This window comes from Phoca vitulina, unplaced genomic scaffold (assembly GCF_004348235.1).
Source record: "Phoca vitulina isolate PV1807 unplaced genomic scaffold, GSC_HSeal_1.0 scaffold44, whole genome shotgun sequence".
Lineage (NCBI taxonomy): Eukaryota > Metazoa > Chordata > Mammalia > Carnivora > Phocidae > Phoca > Phoca vitulina.
The window spans coordinates 2,728,524-2,748,334 of NW_022589747.1; the positions used below are offsets into that span (position 1 = coordinate 2,728,524).

Sequence of the window (19,811 nt, forward strand, 5' to 3'; positions counted from 1 at the left end):
GAAGCCCCTGCCAGTCTATTTTTTGTCTCTGTAAGTTTGCCCAGTATTGATATATAAATGGAATTGTATAACAGGCTTTCACTTAGTATGCGATTTTAAGGTTCCTCCCTGTTATCAGAACTTCATTTCTTTGTGTAGCCAAATAAGATGTCTACTTCATCCACTGTTGATGGGCTTGGGATTGGTTCCACCTTTTGGCTATTATGCATTATTTTGCTGTAAACAGTCATGTATGAGCTTTTGTGTGGACATATCTTTTTATTTTGGGGGGTATATACCTTGGAGTGAAATTGCTAGGTCATATATTGATTGACTCTATGCTTAACCATGTAGGGAACTATCAAACTGTTTTTACAAATTGGCTGCACCAGGGGCGCCTGGGTAGAGCCATTGGATAAGAGTCCGACTCTTAGTTTCGGCTCAGGTGAAGATCTCAGGGTCATGAGTTTGAACCCCATGTGTTGGGCTCTGTGCTCAGCGCAGAGTCTGCTTGAGATTCTCTCTCCCTCTCTGCCCCTCCCACTCATGCTCTCTCTCTCAAATAAATAAATAAATCTTAAAAACAGCAAATTGGCCACACCACTTTACATTTCTCTTGGCAGTGAACGAGGGTTCCAATTTCACCACATCCTCACCCCTACATTTTATTTCCCCACCCAATGAGGGTAAGGTATGTAGTATCTCACTGTGATTTTGATCTGCATTGCCCTGATGATATTGAACATATTTCCATGTGTTTATTGGACATTTGTGTCTCTTCTGTGAAGAAATTTCTATTTATTTATTTATTTGTTTATTTTTAAGATTTTATTTATTTATTTGAGACACAGCATGAGAGAGAGAGAACACGAGCTGGGGAGCAGGGTAGGAGCAAAGGGAGAGGGAGAAGGAGAAGCAGACACTTCTCTGAGCAGGGAGCATGATGTGGGACTTGATCCCAAGACCCTGAGATCATGACCTGAGCTGAAGGCAGATGCTTAACTGACTGAGCCACCCAGGTGCCCCTGATACGTGTTATTTATTTATTTATTTATTTATTTATTTATTTATTTATAATTGTTATGTTAATCCCCATACATTACATCATTAGTTTTTGATGTAGTGTTCCATGATTCATTGTTTGTGCATAACACCCAGTGCTCCATGCAGAACATGCCCTCTTTAATACCCATCACCAGGCTAACCCATTTTCCCACCCCGCTCCCCTCTAGAACCCTCAGCTTGTTTTTCAGAGTCCATCGTCTCTCATGGTTCGTCTCCCCCTCCGATTCCCCCCCTTCATTCTTCCCCTCCTGCTATCTTCTTCTTCTTCTTCTTTTTTTCTTAACATATAATGTATTATTTGTTTCAGAGGTACAGATCTGAGCTTCAACAGTCTTGCACAATTCACAGCGCTCACCATAGCACATACCTCCCCACTGTCTATCACCCAACCATCCCATCCCTCCCACCCCAACCCCCACTCCAGCCACCCTCAGTTTGTTTCCTGAGATTAGGAATTCCTCATATCAGTGAGGTCATATGATACATGTCCTGATACGTGTTTTTGAGTTAGCTTTTTTTATTACTGAGTTTGAGGTAGAGGTTTATCTTCTTACCCAGTTGCTATCCAGTTCTGCCAGCACCATTTGTTGAAAGATTACTCTTTCCATTGAATGGTCTTGGCTACATTGTCAAAAATCAGTTGACCACAGACCTACAGGTTTATTTCTGGACTCTCAATTCTATTTCTTTGATCTCTATGTTAATCCTGATGCTAGTACCATATACAGTTTTGATTACTGTTGCTTTGTAGTAAGCTTTGAAATCAGGAAGTATTAGTCCTCCAACTTTGTTCTTCTTTTTCAAAATTGTTTGGCTGGTCTAGGTCCATTGCAATTCCATATGAATATTGGAATCAGGTTGTAATTTCTACAAAGAAGTCAGCAGATTGTGTTGAATCTGTAGATAAATTTGAGGAGTATTGCCATCTTAACAATGTTAAGTCTTCCTATCCATGAACGTGGTATGTTTTCCATTTATTTAAATCTCCTTTAATTTCTTTTAACAATGTTTTTTAGTCACAAATCATAGGTTTTACACTTATTTGGTTACATTTAATCTGAAATATTTCTTTTGATGCTACTGTAAATGGAGTTGTTTCCTTAATTTCATTTTTTGTATTGTAGAAAGTTGTAGAAATACAATTAATTTTTTGTGTGTGTGCATTGATCTTGTGTCTTGTAATCTTGCTGAACTTATTATTTCTAAAAGTATTTAGTGAATTCCATAGACATTCCTACGTACAGAATCATACCATATATGAATATGTTTTTACTTCTCTAGGTAGAACCTCCAGTACAATGGTGTATACATGTTGTGAGAGTATACACACTCATCTTGTTCCTGTTTTTAGGAAGAAAGCCCCAGTTTTTCATCATTAAGTATTGTTATTTATGGGTTTTCCTCAGTGCCCTTTATCAGTTGAGAAACTGTTCTTCTATTCTTATTCCTTGAGTGTTTTTATCATTAAAAAATGTTGGATTTTATTAAATACTTTCTCTGCATCAATTGAGATGATCATGTGTGTGTCACATTCGTTGATTTTCAAATATTAAACCAGTCTTTCATCCTGGGACAAATCCCACTTGGTCATGATATATTTCTCTCTCTCTCTCTTTTTTTTATGTGGCCATATTCAATTTGTTAGTGTTTTGTTGAGCATTTTTGTGTCCATGTTCATAATAGATATTGGCCTCTAGTTTTTGTTGTTCAGAAGTATGCTTGCTTTTCTATTTTTTGAAAGAAATTTTAAAGAATTGATATTAGTTTTTCTTGAAATGTTTGTTAGAGTTCACTAGTGAAGGCATCTGGGTCTGGCATTTTCTTTACTAGTAGTTTTTAAATGACTAATTAGATCACTTTACTTAGTATAGGTCTATTTATATAGTTTTGTATTCTTGAGTCAGTTTTAATAGGTTTTGTCTTTCTAGGAATGTGTCCATTTCACCATTTCATATATATTTATATAATATATTGGATTACAATTGTTCATAGTATTACTCTATAATCCTTTTTAATTTGGGAAGGTTGATAGTAATGCCTCATCTTTTATTTCTGATTCTAGTAATATGAGTCTTTTTTGCTTGGTCAGTCTAACTAAAGGATTGTCAGTCTTGCTGATTATTTTAAAGAACTAGCTTTTTGGTTGTACTGATTTTATCCATTGCTTTTCTGTTCTCCATCTCATTAAATTCCACTCTAATATTAATTATTTCCTCCCTTCTTATTTTAAGTTTAATTTGCCCTTCTTTTACCAGTGTCTTCGATGATAGATTAGGTAATTGTTTTGTGATCTTTCTTATTTTTAAATATAGTTATTTGAAACTTTAAGTTTCCCTCTTCCCTCTGCTGCTTTACCAAAGCTCAGACATTTGGTATTTTGAGTTTTCATTTCCATTTATCTCAAAGAAGTTTTTAATTTTCCATGTGACTTATTCTTTGACTTATTGATTACTTAGGGGATTTTGTTTAATTCATTTGTTAGTTTTCCAAAGTTTTTCTGAATTTACTTATAATTTCATTCCCTTATTATCAAAGAATGTACTTGATATTATTTCTGTCCTTTTAAATTTACTGAAGTTTGTTTTATGGCCTACCGTATGGTCTATCCTGAAGAATGTTCCATGTGCACTTGAAAATAATGTATATTCTTCTGTTGTTTGGTAGAAAACTCTATAGATGCTTTTTAAGTACTGTTGGTTTATAATGGGTTGTTAAAGTGTGCTATTTCCTTGTTAATCTTTTTCCAGGTTGTTCTAGCCAATATTGTTATTAAATTGTCCATGTCTGCCTTCAGTTCTGTCTGCTTTTTCTTCATGTATTTTTGGTGCTCTGTTCTTAGGTACAGATATGAGTATAATTGTTATATTTTCTTGATGGATTAACTTTTTATCACTGTAAAATCTCCTTTTTCTCCTTCAGTAACATTTTTTGTCTTAAAATCTACTTTCCATCGTGTTAGTATAGCCATTCAGCTTTGTTGTTGTTGCTCTTCGTGTGATACATCTTTTTCTATCCTTTTACTTTCAATCTATCTGTATCTTTGAATTCCAAGTGTGTCTCCTATCGGTGGCTATTTTTGGATCTTTTCTGGTCTAATGATAGCAGCTTTTTATTTGGATTATTTAATCCATTCATATTTAACATTGATTGATTATTGATTATTGATAGAGTTGGATTATTATTAGTTACACTTGCCCTTTCACCTTTGTTTTCTACAAGTCTTATGTTGCTTTTCTTTCATTGTTTCTCCTTTACTGCTTTTTTTTTTGCATTAAGTGAATATTTTCTTTTTTTTTTAACATTTTATTTATTTATTTGAGAGAGAGAGAGAGTGAGAGAGAGTACAAGTGGGGTGAGGGGCAGAGGGAGAAGCAGACTCCCCGCCGAGCAGAGAGCCCGATGTGGGGCTCGATCCCAGGACCCTGGGATCATGACCTGAGCTGAAGGCAGACGCTTAACTGACTGAGCCACCCAGGTGTCCCTGAGTGAATATTTTCTAATATTTTCTAACAGCATCTTAATTTCTTAGCGATTTTCCCACTATACCTATATTTTTTGTTATATCCTTAGTGGATGCTCTTGGGGCCTACCATATACATCCTAACTCATCGGAATTAGCTTTAGATTTAAGCTAACCTAGTTCCAATGAGATACAGAAATGTTCTGGATCACTTTCCTGCCTCTTGGTGTTATTACGTTAGACACCTAACATTTATCAGTGTTACCAACCCAAGAATAGGTTGCTGTAATTATTACTGCATATAACTTTTATGTCTTTTAAAGGAACTGTTACAAAAAAGGAGAGCAAGTATATATTTATAGCCTTTGTTATATTAACTCTCTTATGTAACATTTCTGGTTCTTGTCCTTTTTTCCTGTGGATCGAAATTACCATCAGGAGCCCTTCTCTTCGTTGGACACAGCTTTGCTTTCTCTCGGCTCCTTTGGGCTGTTACTGGCAAGATTATTACATTTGTTTGTAATAGGCCCAATAATACAGCTGTGTATTGTTAATATAATTGCTTCGACAATCACCTAAGAGAAGAAAGGAGAAAGGATGTGCATTTTTACTGTCTAATTGCATCGTTACCTTTACTTGTACTGTTTTTTTCATGTGGATTTGAATTACTGTGTGGAGGTCACCTACTTTCAGACTGAAATAAGTGCTTAGTTTAGTATTTCTTGGATGGTGGGTTTTCCAATTAAATTCTCTCCATTTTTATCGGGAAATGCTTTCATTTTGCCTTCATTTTGAAAAATAACATTTCTGGACATAAGATTCTTCTTTGGCAATTTTTTGGTTTTTGTGTTTTTTTTTTTTTTTGAGCACTTTAAATGCTTAAATGTTATTAAATGGTAATGTTTAAATGGCTTCTGGTCTCCATTATTTTTGATGAGAAGTCAACTGTTAATCTTGTTTATGGTGTCCTACACTCCTCTGAGGTCCTGTTCATTTTTCTTGTTTGTTTTTGGGTCACATAATCTCTATCAATCTATCTTCAAGCTTACTGATTCTTCCCTTTGCAAAGTCAAACTCTTGAGCCTCTTGAGTGAGTTTTTATTTCAGTTCTATTATTCAACTCCAGAATTTCCTTGTGGGTCTTTTTCATAATTTCTGTCTTTTTGCTGCTAGTCTCTAGCTGATGGGACACTATCATCATACCTTCTTTTGGCTTCTTTAATCATGGTTTCTTTTAGTTCTTTTGACATATTTATAATCACTACTTTGTAGTCTTTGTTAATCTAACATCTGGCTGCTTTCACAAGCAGTTTCTGTTTTACTTTTTTTTTTTTTTTTCTGGCATATGGGTCATTCTTTCCTGTTTCCGTATATGTCTCATCATTTTTTATTGGAAACTGGGCATTTTGATGATGTATTGCAGCAATTCTGGGCACTGGCCTCCCACTGCTGGGGCTTGTTATGGTTTTCTGCTTGTTGCTGTGTTGAGTGACTGGATAGTTTTAGCGAAGCCTGTTTCTGCCCCCACCACAGGGTGAATTGTCTGATGATGCTCCTCAGGGGGCAGCCTGGGGTGTGCCCACAGTCACCCGGGGTGATGGTGCTTTGGGCCTGGCTTTCTGCCTCACCTCTTGACCACACTTAGCTGTTAGCATCACTGATCACTGACTGACTATTCTATTCATTTCAATGATGTCCTGGGACATAAATTGCTCCACAGCCTAATCCAATCAAATTAGGGCTTTTTTTTTTTTTTAGGATTTTATTTATTTATTTTAGAGAGAGAGAGTGGGAGAGGGGCAGAGGGAGAGAGGGAGAGAATCTCAAGTAAACTCTGTGCTGAGTGTGGAGCCTGATTTGGGGGCTCGATCTCATGACCCTGAGATTATGACCTGACCCAAAACCAAGAGTCCGATGCTGAACTGACTGAGCCACCCAGGCACCCCTAATTTGGGCTTGTTTTTTTAAGGTTTTATTTATTTATTTATTTGACAGAGAGAGAGAGAGAGAGCACAAGCAGGGGGGCAGCAGAGGGAGAGGGAGAAGCAGACTCCCCACTGAACAGGGAGCTCGATTGCAGCCTTGTGAGTGACCTCAAGTCAGAGGTTCCCAAATAATATGCTCCTGGGCTCCTGACCCACAAAAACTCTGAGATAATAAATGCTTGTTTTAAGGAACAAGGCCTTGGGGTAAATTGTTATACAGCAATAGATAATTTCTTTCTTTTCTTCTTTAAAGATTTTATTTATTTATTTATTTGACAGAGAGAGAGAGAGAGAGAGTGGGAGCACAAGTAGGGGCAGAAGGAGAGGGAGAAGCACACTCCCCGCTGAGCAGGGAGCCCGATGCGGGACTCGATCCCAGGATCCTGGGATCATGACCTGAGCCGAAGGCAGACGCTTAACGACTGAGTCACCCAGGCGCCCATAATGTGGGCTTCTTTGAACTGATGCTTCCCGAGGCCAGTGTTTGAGATTTGCTCTGACCCCAGGGGGGCTCCTTCCAGCACTCTCTTTCCTGCAAACCAGCCCACCTGCAGTTTGCCTGTGTCTGCAGTGCACGTATCCATTTCTCCCCCTGGCCTTTCGCCACACCCTCTGCTGACTTGACAGGGCCCTAGGCTTGAATTCTCCATGCTCTGCGCAAATAGGGCCGGTCCTTTGGGAAGAGATTGGGAATCACCTACCTTACAGCCTGTTGTTCCTCCAGGGCAGAGTCTCTGAGCCGTGGCTCTGGAACTGGGAATGGGGACAGAGGTGTGCCGCCTTGTTCAGGAGCGGAGTGTGCCATGCTGCAGGGTGGACAGGAGCCTCGAGTCCTCTTCAGCATGCCTCTCCAGGTGTGGAGTGCCTGCCTCGTGAGTCAGGAAGGGGCCATCCTCCTTTCCCCCCAGTTGTCCCAGTGGAGAACCTCTGCCGTGAGTGAGGGCTGGGTAGAAGAAGGAAGCCCCCACATCCTGTTGAACTTTCTGGAGTTCAGCTTCAGCAATAGGTACCGGGCGGGGCGGGGGGGGGGGTAGGGGATGGGGAATGGTGACAATCTGCTCTTGCCAGGAAGATAGCCCTCCAACTGAGGGTGGGGGAGAGGGGCAGAGGTACTGTGTGTTCTATAAGCACTGCCTGGAGTGGAGTTTCTGTCTTCCTGGGCTGGGGGTAGCAGGCAGAGGGAGAAGCAGACTCCCCTGCTGAGCAGGGAGCCCTACGTGGGACTCGATTCCAGGACCCTGGGATCATGACCTGAGCCGAAGGCAGATGCTTAACCAACAGAGCCCCCCAGGTGCCCCCTAGACTTTTTGAATATGTGTTCTTTGACTTCTTGTATGCCTGAAAGACCATTTCCAGAGAGTTTAAATGGCTGCTTTTGATAATTATTATCGTTTTTGCTGGGGAATGGGTTTTGGAGCTTTTCACACCATCCTGCCAAAAGTCTGGCCATCTGTTTTCAAAAGCATCTACTTACGTCCACTCCGTGCTGGTTTGACACCTACACCCAAAATGACTGTGACCTTAAACGCTCATTGTTTCTGAGGCTGTTTTAAACATCTGGTTCCCTAATGCCCCTGCTCCCCTCCCACTAGTGTACCTGTTTATAGTTTAATGTTCTTGCTTATAAAAGCATATTTGAGTAATTAAGTGACATCACATGAGGGCAAGTACCGGTGTTTTGGTGAGACTCCATCTAGGAAATCCCTCCAACAAATTGTTTACGGAGAAACCGGGGAGTCGCCTTACGTACACACATCCACACAGTGTATTGTGAAAAGCTGGTCCCCACTAGCATGTGCTTTGTCATAGATCATCTGGGTTTTGATCTGTGGTTCGAGAGATCCAGAGCAATACTAGGAAAATGGTCACTGTTTTGATGATTCATCACCGGGGTCTTCCCTGCCCATGGGAGACTTAGGGAGACCGGTCTGCTTTGATGCCCATGGGGGTTCTGTCGATTCCTGGTGCGTTAGGTCGTCCATGTGCCCTTTGCACCTGCAGGGTCCCACCTGAGTGCCTGCTGCCTGGTGTGGGAGCATGTCACCCGATCTCCACGCTATCCCATTTCACTTTCGTAAAATAAGGACCGGCGTAGCAGCATCGAGATCCTTGGGAAGAAACAGGGCACCGGTACTCAGGGCTTCACGATGGAACCCGTGTGCCCAGTGCTCTCGGCTTCCCCCTCTGTGGGCAGGGTCCCCTCGCAGACCCTGACGAGGTGACGAGGAAGCTTCTGGCTCAGTCAGGTGCTCGCACAGTTGTCTGCCTCCCGCCCTCCTCGCTCGCTCACTGTACTCTGGCGTCTGGCTCTTAAAACATGTGCGAGAATGTGTGTTACCTGCTAGCACACTGCTTGTTCTTGCTTTAACATTGGTTACATATATTACACTCAGTGTATGTGGACCAAACTGTATCACAAACAGCGGTCCAACAAACGTCGCAAGCACCTTCGCCGCACATACGCTCTTTATTTATCTTTCTGTGATCGCCAGGTGTGCGTGTGATGCAGACACGACGTTGAGCCGTGTCAGCCCGATGACCGCATATACAAACGAAGGACCTTTGGCTGCTTTGAGAGCTTTCAGAGTGGAAAGTGCACGAATCAAATAAATCCCCCATGGAACTTAGATCACTAACATAAATGTGTAGGTTATAGGCAGAAAGGAGAAAGTAAAGCTAACGTAAATTAGATTCTTGCATCGTAAATGAAATCACTAATCTACAAAGATTCTCCTAGTAATTGAAGATGACCTGCTTTTGTAAGTTTCTGTCCAGGAGTCTTGTTGACCACTCCAGAGAGATCCTGAGACACGTGCCAGCCTATCTCAGGAACATTTTCTTGTGGGGTGTTTTTCTTTCCTTAAAGAGCTTCATAATTCAAATCGTCTAGAGTAAAACTAGAAGTGGCCTAGTTCCAATGAAACTTCATCTCGAAAGAATTTTAAATAGATATTTGTTATATGTTCATAGTGCGAATTTATTAGATAGTGATTGGAATTTAGCATGAGTTTTTCAAAATGCATTAGCAAAGTATGCCCACGGGGCTGCAGTTTGTGTTAATGGTGCACATGGGTCCTCACGTGCGTAGAAGAGTGAGGTCATCCGTGCGTACCGTCCCCTCCCACCTTTGTGCTTTATGTCGTTCTGATCCTCATTCTCATTGGTTCATCTGCTTTCATCTGTGTTTCCCGAAGAAATGTGAGCTTCTTCACACCAAAGCAAAGTGTTCTTCCATTTGGATGGTATCCTGCGCAGAAACTAAATTGGACTGGGTATCTGTTTACTTACTTGCTCAGTGCCAGACGTGGTCCCTGGTGGTTTCCAAGGAAATCATTCAGTTGCCTAGCATCCTTATCAGACAGACGTGACTCCTGGGTCCCATATCTGGTACGTGGAGGGAGGGAATGTATTCCAACCCGGCCAGCCATCTGGGCCCACCGTCCGCAGCACACACGCTGACAGACGTGAGGACCACCAGACCAGAAACACGCTCCATGCTCCTCTGTGTCCCCAGGATGCAACTTCACCTGCAGACAGGACCCACGTGCCTGCAGCCTTCCGGACCTCAGTGTCTTCCCCACCTGAGACGTGGAAACACACCCCCACGTGGGAGGCCGTGGTGAAGACGGGGTTGGATGGGTTGGGTTAGTGGGCAGCGCAGGGTGGGACCCCTGCTCCTGAGCAGAGGAGCAGCCAAGACGCACACCTCCTTCAGAAATCCTTCCAGGCAGCTCAGGAGAAGCACCAGGATGCTTCTCTGCCTGTTTTCATCCACATTTTATCAACGTCCTTCACAACCTCTCAGCCATGAGTGGATTCGAGACCATCAGCCCCGAATGACGGGAGAGGTTGGGGCCACGCTCACATCTGGGGGAAATTTGAAATCGGGGCAGGAGCAGGAAGTCAGAACCTGGACTAGGATCTCGGGGTGCTTCGAGTCAATGAGCAAGTCACGTTATCTTGGGCTTCCTTTTGCACCAGATACATTCCCCTGCAAAATGATTGGACTGTCAGCGTGTGAAATGTTTAAGTAAATGAAGGTGCTTATAAAGGTCTGGGCGTGCGGTCTGTTCTTTCCATTCATTCGTTCATTCAACTCACAGTTATTAGTTCTAGGTACTTAGGATAGATATAGTAATGAGCAAAATCGACACAAACTGCTATCATCATGATGTGTTCATGTCTTTGTTTTTATTCTCATGGATCTTTATTGAGATGCTATTATGTGCTCACACCACACTAGGTGCCCGGGATAGGCGGTAGAATAACAGTTTTTGGAAGCCCCATAAATTCTTGCAGGTGACTCTTTGAGATCGCTCTGTGGTGTGGCTGTCACCTCATGCGTGGTTGCCTGGTCACTGGGGGAGCTACTGTCCACAGCTCCACAGTGTGGGGGACGCACCTCCCAGACCAGCTTCCCCTGTGGTCACTGCACCTGCTGGGTCAGGGTACAGGTGGGAGAATTGCTTTATTTGATGAAGAAGCGAACGCCCGGCTCATTACTTCTGCACTCCCTGTCACCTCTCCCCTGCCACACTGAATCATCACGGACCTGGGGGCCGCCGTGCGTCTCAGGGTCGGTCCCCAGCCCAGCTCCTGCTTCTCGAACTCAGCACGTTGCTTTCGGTTCGCATTCAGCTCCCCTCTTTTACTGAATAGGGATTGGTGCCAGGATTTGCTGATTTTGTGTTTAAAGATAAATCCGTGTCTGTGTCAATGGATTACAGAAAACTGCACAACTGAGTTACAGTCGACTTCTGAGTATTATATTTTTGAAAATCCAGACTCTCCCATCGATTTGGAATAATTACTTTCCTTTACTGTATCCCTATGGAAGTGGACTTAGAATTTACCCCTCTTAGGTCCAAATAGTTGTAACCGTATTTTAATTTCATTTGACTTCCAGGTTTGGTGATGGTTATTCATTGAAGATTTGGCTCCATCAGGAAACAAATCTGCACAGCATGATTTCTGACTGCTTGAAGCTCCATTTTCCAGAGATCCAGTTTAAGGTAGTGCTAAAATTCTGCATTCCTTCTTTGTTCTCAGCTGAGAAAGTGGATAAGTGCGTTTGTCTTTTTCCCTGTTTTAATTCTGCACTGTTAGGACACACTGCCTACTGTCTGGGCCTGATTGCAAAGCTCCCCGCCCATGGCCAGTGAATATCGCTTGGCCACCGTGCAGGACGACAAGCCTGTCTGACCGCTTTGTCGGGTGTCCCAGAGTGGAACGTGGTTACTTACCCCCCATTACCCGTGGGCACAGACCCCTTGCGTGGCTTGTTTTGTTCAGGAAGGAAGATTGTGTTGGCTGTGGGGCTTCTAGACTTGCTGGTTGCAGCGTTATTTTACAATGAGTGCCCTGTGCTTGTGATCCTAATCCTCTGCTAACTTGAGGCAAAGTGTGATGCCTGGACTAGCAGGGTCTCCATCCCTGGGCAGCTCGTTCGACCTACAGGATCTCAAGTGCCAACCTACTGAATCCAAATCTGCATTTAAGGGGATGACCAGGCGACTCCTACGCCCATTAACATTTTAGAAGCACCATCTACAGGGTCTTGGATAACTACGCGATTCTAGTTTATCATAGAAAGGGTCTCATCTATGAAGTAGCTATCACCTATTTCAACAAGAGCCACTGAGTAAGACTCCACTGGTAGACGCGTGCTGTACCAGACTGGGCATTCATGCTCAGGTGCTCCTCCAGACGCCCGGTAACACACTTGCTGTTGTACCCCTTTGCACAAATGAAAACGAGGGGCAGAATATTTCCTCTCTTACCAAGAGTTGCTCGCTAGCTCATGGTGAGAACAACAGGGAGCTCTGCTCAAGATCCAGTGAGGTTTAGGCACCTCCGTGCATCTCCTTCCTCCACGATAAATTCCTCCTTCTGGGTAGGGTGAGGCACCTTCTTGCCCCCAGGGAGGGCTTCCCCACGCTGTGGCAGGGCGAGGGGCGAGGGGGCGTATGCGGGGCAAAACAGCCGCTGAGCCTTGAGGACGACCACGTACCACATACGCCGTCATCTGTCTGCGTGCACGGGAGACTCTCGGAGCTGACCCGCCCTCCCGCTGCCATCGAGGTGTGTGGTTTGAAAGAAGATTATCAGTTAAGTGCAGCGTGATCAGTTTTAACGATTGCTCATCATGTGATCCAATTTATAATTTGTTTTTGGCTTTTAGGGGCAGCGCCTTAATTTATTGGAATATCATGTGCCAAAACGATGGGAATGCTTAGCCGACCTGTTCCGAGTCTTAGAGAACAACAAGACCTTCCTGAATATCAAACATTACTCCATTAACCAAACCACTTTGGAACAGGTATGGTACCTTGCACGCTTCGGCCGATTGCATTTTGGTATGGGCTCAAGGCTTCCCCCAGCCGATTTTAAAACTAGTCAGATTACTTCTTGAGGTCGTCCTTTCTTTAAATTAATTGCTGGTTTTACCAAATAGGATGGTGAGTGTTAGGAGGTTTGTTTCTTGTCAGCTCTCCACTAAAGATATGTATTTGGTAGGGCTCCCATTTGTCCAGAATTACATTGGGCATTCACTGGGCAAGTCATGCCCCATTAACCTTCCCTTCTTCGTTTTGCTCACCCCCCAGCATGTCTAAGGGGACTCCACCATAGCTGAGCTGTAACTGACTTTGGGAAGCCAAGTGTACTGAGTGCCAGAATGTAGAATTAAATCCCACCTTCATTCTAAAGCCACGCTCAAAGCATCCCGAATTTCCCGGTGGTTTAGTAATCGTCCCGACATTGAGCTGTGTCCTCAAAGGATTTACCTGTTTATGGCAGTTTCCGAGGGGGGTGGTATGGATGAAAGCTTTGTGGTTTTTTAGGAAAAGTCAGGCAGTGCTTTGAAGAGATGTCCCTTCTTATAATAATTGAGAAGGTCTGGTGTCCTCACAGGTTAACAATGATTTTCATCGTTTCGTTCAGGTATTTATTAATTTCGCTACTGAGCAACAGAAATCCTCACAATCTACTGTGGCTACACCTACTGGCTCTCACCAGCCGCCTCACCTGCTTATCTAAGCACCGAAGGGGACGTTTCTAAGAGGAATAATACCTTGTCTTTTGTTACCATTCATCCTCAAAGATCAAAGGAGCCCGCTCGCCTTAGAGGAGCTGGGAGTCAGGCTCCTGGTGGCCAGATCCATCCTCTCTTCCTTTCCTCTTTGAAGCTGTTGCTTGACTCATAACCAGCAAACTGGAAGACTGTTTTCTGTAGACTTTCAGGGAGTTCCTCCCACGTGGCTAATCCCTTTGTCAAGCCAAGGAGGGGCCAGCTTCTTCGTGACGAGTGAACCCAGAGTCCAACCTGAGACATTTTGGAGCTGTGAGAGACTGGCCATTCCTGAACATTTCACTGTACTTTTAAGGAAACTGAGGCAGCCAAAGCTAGTAACTTTCCTGACTGGTTTGTTTAGGAAATAGTACCTCGGACTGTTTTCTGTTTCTGTCCCCTTTCATCACTAGATAGGCTTACATGTGTCTACGTAAAAGATCGAAGATTTAAACACACGTTTTTTGTAATACTGGATATTATATGGGATGACATGTAAAAATTGCCACTTTTTTCACACAAAAGATGTTTCTTAGGAAAATCAGAATTAAGGAGCTTTTTAGAGAATGCTTTAGCAAAATTAAGTAAATTGAACTGGGTACTCTGTGTCATTTATAAAAGTTTTGCCAGACTTCCACAGATATTAAATATATAGGCAGGGATGGAAAGAAATAGAATGTGGATGTATTTTATTTTTTCTTAATCTCTCGGTTTTCTTAATGCCTCCTGGTATTCTGAGGCGCATTCTAGTTTTAAAGCCGGTGACGTAAACTATCTAGTTACTTCAAATTTTACCAGCAAAATCAGTACCTACTTTTAAATGCTTTAAAATTTTGTAACAATTCTGCCATTCTCAGAATTACTGTGCTAGTATTTTCAGATATAAAGCATCTGAAATCAGATTTTCAGATATAAAGCATCTGCATCTGATAGCAAAATGTGTAAAGTCCTTTTGTCCACCACTGAAAATAGTTTCTAGCCAGACATTTCTGAGCTTCAAGATATTTCTTAATCTTCACTGAGTAACATTTTTCTCAAAGCTCAATGGAGGGCTGCATTAATTTTATTTTAAAATTTGACCTTGTCCACTTAAATTTTTGAGTGATAGTAGCTTGTGGCCAAAGGGAACCACTTTCCCATCACATTTCTTTACTAATGCAGGATTTCGCTAAAATCTGTCTTTCCTGATATCATTCGTATATACTGGAGATATTTTTAACTTGTCAGGATTCAGCCAGTCATGGAGAGTTTTGCTGAATGATTTTGATTCACGTGAATCCCATGAATTACGCTTTCTTAAAGTTTAGGGTTTAGGATTTCTTACAGTTTAGGGTTTCTCACAGTTTAGGGTTTGTGATCTCCCCCTCAGTTCTGACAGTCTCACTGTCAAAATGGAAGATGTAATCCTTTGTGATGATTGTTGTTGAATCAATCCATAAAATCTGTGACACAGGAATGTGTTTATACTGCGGTGAATAAATGAGATGTGCTTTGATTGAACCTGATTCTTGGAATGAACTCGTGTATTTTCTTGCATCGTTAGGGATCCCGTTTAACCGAGCTAGGGAAGAAATGTACCTACTCAAGATCTTTTAAAGCTTGAAAAGGTTACAGTTTGATTGAGCTTCAGTCTGCGATGTTCTGCTCATAGGGACTCTTCTCCACCCTTTGAGCCGCTGTGTTCGTGAAGGCTGAGTTTCCAGGTAAGCCTTTGAACAATAAACAGGAAGAAAAAAGAAACTCACTATGTGAAAACGCCATACCCCAGAAGACTGGATAGGAAAGGTCAAATCTTATGTTAGTGTTGAAAATGTCATTGCATTTATAAGTCATGCAGATATTTTATGCCTTTGGAGTTAAACATTTGTCTTAAGACCTTTGGGCTTATGGTCACACAACTGAGACTTTTAAACAAACTGTCTTCTTTGGAAAGCATTCCGAGTAGAGTTCTTTGTAAGGCTGAGATCATCTTGATTATTCCTGTTCCAGCAACCCAGCTTTTATTGTACGGTTTATCTTTACCAGGATATTTAAACAGAGAATGTATGAAAGCCCTCATGCAAAATCGGGATTGGAGAAAGCAAACAAGAAAAGTATTTTTAGAACAGTAAACAGTGGGAGACTTAAGGTTATAGTTGGCTTGGGTTAGTTGATGTTGAATGTTGAACCGAGAAAAAGAGCAACATGATCGCTCTAAAACCTTCCACGAAATATACACCCTCCCCACCCTTCCCTGCAATTTGGTGTTCATGAATATGACGTGAATACTTTAGCTTAATCACAAATTTCCACACACCCCTACCCCCTCAAATGGGGGATAGACGTTTAAAATTTTCAGACTGGTTTGGGCATGTTTTCATGTTTGGCTTTGCTGTGGTGTGTTGGAGTATTTCAGGTCTGTGATGATTTGGGTATGGTATGCTGATGACCTTACAACCCAGTTTGGCATCCTCAAGTAATTCAGAGCCCCTCACACACACACACACACACACACACACACACACACACACACACACAGGTTCATCTTTTTGATCCATACTATTGAGCCCGTTCTATGCGCATAAATAGATGGTCAGTACGGTAAACATGGGGGTGGGACACTAACAGGTGAAGGACCCCCAGTCTGTTCTTGAGAAGCATGCAGTTAGGCGGGGAAGGCAAGGTGGGATCTGCAGGCAACAAGCACTCCCTGCTCTGGGGCCATGCAGTGGGTCCTTCTAACCCAGGGTGCAGGAACCAGCTTCATGGAATAGTTACCACCTGGCTGGGCCACCACAGATGGAGAAGTGGGAACAAAGGGAATATCAGAGCAAATCGACAGTTTTCCATGGGCAATGGGTATTTGCCTGCTATTCTGATAGAAGCTGATACAGCAGCTGCACAGACATCAAAAACCCAGCTCTGCCATTTTTACACTCCCTCATATGCCAAAGTGGCTGCTGGAGCACCAGCTCTCACAATATTTGAAGCAGAAAACAAACCAGATTAAGGGGGGAAGAAAGCACACCATTTAAAGAGGCCTCCTGGCAGTCTACCCCACATACTCAGGCGTATAGGACACTGTCATGCAGTTTTAGCTGAGTCCCTAAGATGAAACGAGAGTTCTGATTCTGTATAAGAACAAAATGGGTGCTGGAGAGACAGCCAGTGAGCTCTGCTGTAGGAACACAGAACCAGTGTGTGCCGTTTGCATGAGAATGGAATAAAATCACTTTGGGGCATGTTGAGTAAACCAACTAATAGCAAATGATGACTATCTTTGGGCATTCCGTGTTCTGAAGATTTCTATTTTCAGAGTTAAAGTAGCATGGTAAGATCTACAGGTCAGATGCCATCTGTATTTATAAAGATACTGTCAAGTGGAATGCAGTAGCTAAGGGGGAGAAAGAAGTTTATGGATATTTTCCATTTGGACTTAATAAATAGCCCTGTCACTTACTCACAGTGGGAATTCCTATAAGAGTTTTAATAGATAATTTTTTTCCCTCTGGAAAGGGTTTCAAATTCCCGGAAGAAGTCCGAAGCATTTTTTCTTACTTCTTGCTTTTGCTTGTCATTGCAAAAGAAACACTTCACCATGTTATCAGTGAATCCATCACATTTTTCTTTACATGTGAGTGTTTTAAGGAAAAATGGGGTCTACTGACTGAAATGTACATCTCAAACCTAGCAAAATTCGTCGCTTAAAAGATACATCTAGAAATGTCGGGAGCACAGCTTTCTTTTAAATAGAAGGGAATGTTGTGAACACCGTGTTTGTGGTGGCATTTACATCTCATGCATGTGGTTTGTCTTGCTGAATTTCACCCATTACCAAATTGTGGTGGTATATTATCTGGTTTGTGGTTTTGTCCTTGAGAAACCAGGAACGAGGCTTCAGATCAACCTTCATGGGGCGTCATGGTGGTGATGAGTCCTTGGGTACCGTACTTGTCCCCACTTGCACACTGGGGCATGCTCTGCTCAAATGTAGTCATGGGAAGACTTCTTTTGCCCCAGCGTGAATTTAATTGAATTAGGATTACAGACAAGGGCAAAACAGCAGTCCAGGAGAAGTCCACTGGCTGGGCATCAGGAGACCTGGCTTGACTTCCAGCTTGAGTGGGATCTTTTCCACTGAAACCCTGAGCTTCTGTTTTCTTCACTTTTACAATCAGGACGAGATCTCTATATAACCTAGTGAAATAAGCAAACCTCCACAGGGAGTGCATGAATATACAACATTAGCAAAGAAAGCGGAGCAGATCTACCGATAGAAATGGGGTGTAGGAGAATAATATGAAAAACTTTATGCAGATTATTTCAAGACAGATGAAATAGACGAGATTTTTCGGAAACCATTAATGATTGAGATTATGTCAAGAAAAGCAGGCGGGCTGATTCGCTGCATGAGGTGCTTCCTTGGGGTGCTTGAGCCCACTAGGAATGGCAGCCCCATCTATGAAAGAAAGACAGGCTTGCTGGGGAGCCTGGGATGAATACTGAAGTGTTTAGATGAGAACACAGAGGACGCTTCTCAGTGCGAGAAGTTAAGAAGCTCATTTGAATCCAGTTGTCCCCAACAGTGGATAAAATATTTTGATAAAAGAAGAGACTACTTAAAGTTCAAAGAAAAATTTGAAGCAGGACAATTCCAGCCTTCAAAAACAACTGCAAAGTCCTAGGCTCTCCTGAACTTCTCAGAAGGTTTGAGTCATGGTAAACAGCGTGACTCGGTCCACAAACCACTCTTTAAAATGATCAAGTAACAGAGGTTCCATCATTCAAACTATGAAGAATCAAAATGGTATGAAAGATGCTTAGTTTTAATTTAGTAAGGAAGCTATATTTTAAGGAAAATTAAAGCCTATTATAAAAAAAAAAAAGAAAGATTATGTCAAGAAAACACTAGCCACGCGAGAAAATGAATTGGTAGCCATGGGTCATCACCCTACCTTTAACTTAGCCCAAGACAGGGGACCCAGATGGCTTTATGAGTCATACCAAAGGAGATAAACTATGTTATACAACTACTTTAGGAAATAAGGAAAGAATTCCTATCAATCTCATTTTATGGTGCTAATATAGCCTTGGCACAGAAAGTTCTCCAAGAACAGAGGTAAAGCAAGTATAGGGCAACTTCATGTACAAACACAGACACAGAAACATTGGTAAATGGACCTCAGTAGTGTGTAGAATATGGCTTGTAATCAGTATGATTTATCTAAGGATTGCAATGGTGGGTCAAAATGAGAAACTTGGGTGCCTGGGTGGCTCAGATGGTTAAGTGTCTGCCTTTGGCTCAGGTCATGATCCCAGGGTCCTGGGATCGAGCCCCGCATCGGGCTCCCAGCTCAGTGGGGAGTCTGCCTCTCCCTCTGCCGCTCCCCCTGCTTGTGCTCTCTCTCTCTGTCAAATAAATAAAAATCTTTCTAAAAAATGAGAAACTTAATGCAACCCACTGCGTTCAAAGGTAAGAATGTGAATTGTCTGAGATGCAGACAAAATATTTCCTGAAATATATAAAATATATTAGAAAACTAACATGTTAAAATTAACATTGCAAGTGAATTTCCACAATCTGATCAAATATATCTAATCCTATGTATGAAATGTTACAAGCTGACCTGTGTTGTTCTGTGTAAATACACGATTCCTCTCTTGGGGACTTTGCCCTACTGAGCTTTTCTCTCTTCTCTCTCTTGGCACTGGGTCCTCTTTTTCAACATTGAAGAGGCCCTGTCTGTCTCATTTTATGAACTAGCCTGTCAGTGGCTCCAGTCCCCCAGGAGCCCCTCTTCCTGGCCCGCGGGCCAGACTCTCCGCAGCCCTTGCAGCCCCGCGGACCTGCACGGCCCCCACCTACCGCACTCGGGACACGGCTCGTTAGTGCCACCAGAACAGCCCTGGCCGAGACGGCAGGGGCCTCCACGTAGTTAGGGATGGACTGACATCTGTTGCTGGTTTCCCCACCTGGTCGTTCACCGTGCTGTGAAAGGCTCCGTGACATCCCACTGGACCGCGGTCCTGCTATGGCGCTCCCACTGGACCACGTGCCCCATCGAGTCCTGCTGGCCAACCACCTGCTTTCTGCATTTCTGGTGGCTGATAGGATGAATACTCACTGCTGTCAGAATACAGCAGAGCATCGGCAGTGATGCCCGGGCGCCCCGACTCGCTACCCTGCACACACTTCTCCCCCCAGCTGCTTGAACTGCCTTAGCCTTTGCATGCTTGAAATGAATCCCCTGCTGCCGCGGATGTGTACGCGGGA

The 19,811-nt window shown here is 42.9% G+C and overlaps 1 protein-coding gene and 1 pseudogene across 1 annotated transcript in view; both read left to right on the forward strand.

The window, feature by feature from the left end:
* The window catches only part of ABCA13 (ATP binding cassette subfamily A member 13), a 369,069-nt gene extending 355,542 nt beyond the window's left edge, over nucleotides 1–13,527 (forward strand). The window contains exons 60-62 of the mRNA XM_032430502.1: nucleotides 11,396–11,501; nucleotides 12,671–12,808; nucleotides 13,432–13,527. Coding sequence (XP_032286393.1) covers nucleotides 11,396–11,501; nucleotides 12,671–12,808; nucleotides 13,432–13,527 — 340 coding nt within the window. The remainder of the gene's footprint in view (nucleotides 1–11,395; nucleotides 11,502–12,670; nucleotides 12,809–13,431) is intronic.
* A 4,456-nt stretch (nucleotides 13,528–17,983) lies between these two features.
* LOC116648566 lies at nucleotides 17,984–18,222 on the forward strand (annotated as a pseudogene).
* Nucleotides 18,223–19,811: the final 1,589 nt, after the last annotated feature.